General features: G+C 37.9%; 1 protein-coding gene across 1 annotated transcript; it reads right to left on the reverse strand.

Moving 5' to 3' along the window:
- Positions 1–491: 491 nt before the first annotated feature.
- LOC100254855 (GDSL esterase/lipase 7) lies at positions 492–4700 on the reverse strand. Its single transcript, XM_002278445.5, has 5 exons — positions 4395–4700; positions 4181–4308; positions 2711–2959; positions 1326–1578; positions 492–929 (listed from the first exon to the last, which is right to left on the reverse strand). The coding sequence occupies exons 1-5, from the start codon at positions 4660–4662 to the stop codon at positions 709–711; spliced, it is 1119 nt and encodes a 372-aa protein (XP_002278481.1). The 5' UTR covers positions 4663–4700; the 3' UTR covers positions 492–708.
- Between the last annotated feature and the right edge of the window lie 754 nt (positions 4701–5454).

Below are 5454 nucleotides of genomic sequence, written 5' to 3' on the forward strand. Positions count from 1 at the left end.
CTGCTTTTTCTGAGCTCCTAACTAGGAAGCTTGACAGGAAAGATTAGGAGAGTGGGCCAAATTCGTAGTGAGGTTGTCCAGAAGCTGTATTGTCCAGCCCTGGAAATATGATTTCAAGTTTGTCTTAGGAAATACTGGAACTTGTCTGATTATAGGCCTTACAATTATTATGGTGGAAGAATTTTCTTGATTCTGATATGTGGTGCTTAAAGTGGTCTAATGGTCATTCTAAAAATCTCCTAAGTTGCCCAATTTCTTTTGGCTGTCCAGGTGCTCTTTGTAGCTTTCAAGAAAATGTATTGATTTTGTCTTTTATACCATCAGTTTTCCTCTAGTAAACTATGATGCTAGACCTTGCCTACAATGTTCACCAAGGCCAATAGTCTGTCTCATGGGACAGGTCCATTCAGACTTGTCTATAAATCAATTTATACTGTTTTTAGTCTCTTAAGCTTTCAGAATGCTAGCTGTTGTTAAAAAATAGACACATATGTTGAACAGATTTCAACCTTTGGATCTGGATTGGTGAAGCTTTTAGTAAATACTAGGAGTATCCATTATGACTTAGTCCTTAGCAACAATGCCCATTTATGGAAAAATAGATTTCCAATTACAATGATAGCCTTTTCAGTTCCAAACGATGGGCGCTTATGGGAAAATACACTACCATTAACAGCCAGGGTTTGTTTCACAGTAGATTTTGTTTCTCTAAAGTTTTGCCAGCTGGTAGATGCTGATAGGATAGCACTCAGTTCCAGACTCTGTGTAGCAGCTTTCAGCTATCATGGCATTGACAGCTTGGGTTGGATGGAAAGAATCCCAGAAGATGTACTGATCTCTATTCTTACATGGTTGCTCCAGTGGAAGGCAGGTTAGATCCCCTCCGTACCTTCCGTTCCCACAACAGGCACTGTTTGGTACAGTAAACCCTGCAACAAAATTTGGAAAGCCATTAGATAGAGTCCCTACAAAGGGTGTTACACTTTGGCTGCCCTAGGTAATTAGGGTTTTTTAATGGCTGTTATAATATCTATTAACATTTAGCTTCCCACACAGGTATGTGATACAAGAATATAGAACTTGGTTGTTAAAACCTGTGGACGTTTTTGTACAGTTATACTAGTAGGTCTTCATTGTTTAAACTTTGGAAAACATTTTAGCATCACTGGGAAGGCAGAAGACTAATTAATCATTTCTTTGACATCAAATTTTGGAACTTGTTTAATTAAATTTCAGCTAATAAAGTCACACATGGTTACTGACCATAAAAGACAGTTATCTTAAACCATACTTGATTGTGTGATAAAGTTGAGGCTGATACTGACCATATTTCGAAGGATCTCTGACCATGTTAGAGAAGATATTATAGATGTTCTGGTAGACGAAGAAAGATCCTGGGAGGCTTGCATTAAGAGTGCTCGTCAGTTGAATGAGACGGCTGTTGAACAGAGTGACTAAATTGTTGACCCGGTCAACACAACCATTGTTGCTGCTTACCATGGATAGTTGACTAGGTATGCAACCAAGTGGACCAATCCCAACCAGCACCATTTTCCTGGCACCCAACCTGTAAAGTTTCTGGAAACACAGGAGACCACTAAAATTATGGAGTTACATTTGAATAATGCTTTGTATCTATAACTTGTCTCACCATTGCCTCTCCTTTGCTTGATCTATTTTTGAGTATTTGATGATTCTTATAAAAATGAAGAGCATGTTTTTGAAATCTTAATATGTTATTTTTTGCCTGTGGTATATTAGTATGCTCACTAGTCAACATGCACGGCTATTGAATATTTTTGGATCAAGTCTTGCTAGACTCCTTCACTCAGTTGATAGGTGATGGTTTAACCTCATGGTTTGGGAATGTTGCATGTAGGTGATGTTTGAATATCTTGTGTTCCTTTTTCTACAAGGGTCTCTAGGCTCTTTCACTTGGTTGATAGGTGATAATTTAGCCTCCTAGTTTGGGACTATTGTGTGTGATGTTGCTTGAATGTCTTGGGTTCCTTTTTCTAAAGGGGTCTCCCTCTCTCCCTCCCTCCCTCCCTCCCTCCCCCCTCCAAAGGTTGTTGGGCAATTGAATAAAAGTGCTCCAACAATGAACAGCTGGGCCTCCATTTCAAGACACTCCAAAGGTTAATTGTAGACTTTCAGGAATGGGTTGGTTAAGGTTCCATTCGCTACTGCCTATTTCTTCTGTGGTTTGGACCACCACCAAGAAGACAATGCTGTTTTCAAATCAATCTCACCCCCTGACAACGTATATATACCCGATGGTGGGGCTAATCTATTGGCAGAGGTTTGCAGTGGCACCATCTATGTCCCCTAGCACTCTTGAGGTCCCCACCCACTTAATTGTTCTGAAATTGTTTAAATTTCTGGTCTAACCACTGTCTCGATCTACTGCCACATATATGGACCCATTTTCTTGAACTTTGACTTCAAGTTGAACCAAGAGTTGCCTGCTTGGAATCCATGAATTTCAGGGCTAAAACTATGTTAAAAACAAGTTTACTGGTGGTAAAGATGCTTCATCCTTAAATCTCCCTGAAGACACTTTCTTGAAAGCCTATTTTGATGGATCAGCAATTCTTCAACTGCATTGTTACTATAAAACACTTTTGCCCCCACCCCAATCCTAAATGAAAAAAACACAAAAAGAGGGTAGAAGAAAAGGATAACTGGGTCTATGTGGGGGAGAATTTACCGACAACTGGTTTGATAGGTTATTAATGAGGAGATCTGCATAGACTTCTCCACTGTAGACGTGGCTGCTGATATATCTTCTGGGTAGGAGATAGTTATTGATATAGTCATTGCTGCCGATGTTAATCAAGAAAACTGATTTTGCAAGGTAGTTTGTCAGCTCGCTGGGGGTGCCTAAAAGTGGTGGTAGTTGCTGTGAGGTGGTGATTGCAAACTGTGATATCTGTCCATTGAATGGTGTCCTTCCTCCCTGAAAAGAATCAGTCAAATTCATATTCCAGTTATGATTTCGGAAGGTTAGGCTCAAAATGGAAACATTACAATGGCAATGAATCTGTATAATACTATAGACAAGTCCCTCTGTTTTTGGATGAGAAATTATTTGCCTAGCTTTCCATTACACCCTTTATTATGGTACTATTTTTATGCATCTGTTGGACAGGTTTGGACACATTGATTCATTCAACGGTCTTAGACATATATCATGTCTCCTCACCATCAATAAATGCCATACATTGTGGTACAAAAAGAAGTAATTAACAAGGGTTTAGGTTTACAATTGTTTTTGGGAACGGTTTTCTGTTTTTTGGAACAAAAAAATTTAAAAACTTTTTCTTCTATTTTCTATTATCAGAAAATAGAAAATAAGATGTTTTCAAATTGTTTTCTGTCTGTTTGTTTGTTTTTTTTTTTTTTTCTATTATCAGAAATCAGAAAATAGAAAATTTTCAGAAAACTTCTTTTAGTTGTTTTAAGTTATTTTCAATTGTTTTTTGAAAGTTGTTTTAAAAAATAATTATATAAACATATATAATGATTAAAAATAAAGATATGAACATAAAAAAATATTTTTAAAACATATTTAAAATTATTAAAAACTGACTAAAAACAATTTCAAGTTCTCAAATAAACTTTTATTTTAGAAAATATTATAGAATTGTTTTCAAAAATTGTTTTTAAAAACTATTTGTTCAAAATTGTTTTAAAAAACGGTTACTAAATAAGGTTTTAGGGTCTGAAACATACCAAAAATAGTCTCTCCAAACTTCCTGTTGCTGTCAGCCACTTTTGCAGTAGTCAAATGCTCATCACTTAGTCCTTGAAGGACACCATTGAACAAATGTTGAGATTTGGGACACCCATCAAATTTGACAGTGATTTTAGGAGGCTTTAAAGCCTAGAAAGTCTTTTTCAAAGCAAAATTAGGTGTTTTTTTTTCCTTAAATAATTGGACTCTAAAGGCAACAAATTCACGAATACAATACAAGCTTTACTGGTTGAAATAATGTATGCTATTTCCTGAAACATGCTAGTTAAACAAATTCATCAAGTATGAAAAGTGAAAACCCATAATTTCACTATTACTCGACCTAGAACAGCCTTTCTTTTCCCTCATTTTCTTCACCATTTGAAGAAAGATGACAGAAAAGAAGCCACCCCCTTACAAAGGGTTGTAGTGTGTACTACTTACATAATGCTGGCCAGTCTCGTCTAGAATTCCGGCAGCCGCTGAGGCATAGTTGAGTCCTCTCAAGATCTTTTTTCCTTTCGACAGTGGACTCAAAAAGGGTGGTATCAACGGCAACCCAAGATGGTGCGCTGCAATTCAAAATTGAAGGTGAATTCAAGAGCCAATCTTGTTCACAACAAAGAGTAGTCAGTGCATGCAAGTAATCTATACGTACCTCCATAATCAACGACCGTAAGGCCGTTGCAGAACCGCCCAGTTGGAAGGCCAAAATCAATCCCGTAAGGAAAGTAGTTTGCGCGTGCCATGGTGGGGATGAAGTTGTTATTTCCATTATCGATCAGAGAGTCCCCGAAGATGAACATTGCAGGGGTGACAGGAGCAGTGGCTTGACCATGAGCAAGCAGAGAGAGCTTCACAAGCAGAATTGAGAGTAATGGGAAGAATGCAGCATGGGCTCTCACACACACTTTCTCCATTTCCATGCTGTCTTTTGCCTCTATCTTTGGCTTTCAAATTAAGGAGCTTATTATAATAGAAGAGCTTGAGAAGGGGAGTGGTCACGCATGTAGTACGGGCCTCATAATCACACCTCAGTAGCAGCCCAGGAATTCACCAGTGACTGCCGTTTTACATCTTAGTATCTAACTGTGAGTCCAAGTGTAATTCTGATTGTGGTAACTGCTGAGTGACGTTTGATTCCAATTTTAGTGGATCATAAGGTTGTACTCTGTATTTTCACCGTGGTATTAAATGCATATAGTTGGGAAATTTAATTTCTGTTCAGAGCAGTAGTTTTTCAATCAAGCTGTTGCAGAGCTAAGACTGACAAGTAGGTTTGTCAAGCTGGGTTTGTCTGTGAGGTCTTCCTATTCTCATTTTCACTTTAACATCACCCCCTTTACCTTTTACCTTGCATCCAGTTGAGTTCTTGAAAAGAAATTTCCGACAGAGAATCAGAGGAAAAGAAGAGTAACTAGAAATTCTATTCATCATCATCATCATTATTATTATCATTATTATATGCAGGTAGAAGAGTGTTTTGGAACATGTAAGGGATTCCTAAGAATTGAGTGTTTTGGAAGATATGGGTGAAGAGAAAGCAGATTAGGCTAATGTGAAGAACGTTTGAACTTGCTCCACTGCCCACATGGCAGCTTGTTGTTGCCCTGATAGTCAATACCAATGTTGAGATTGTTGGAATCATTGATGAAATGGTTTGTAGCTCCAACATTAGGGAACTATGCTCCATCAGACATGTCACTGGTCATACTAGT

Source organism: Vitis vinifera, chromosome 14, assembly GCF_030704535.1.
Source record: "Vitis vinifera cultivar Pinot Noir 40024 chromosome 14, ASM3070453v1".
Taxonomy (NCBI): Eukaryota; Viridiplantae; Streptophyta; class Magnoliopsida; order Vitales; family Vitaceae; genus Vitis; species Vitis vinifera.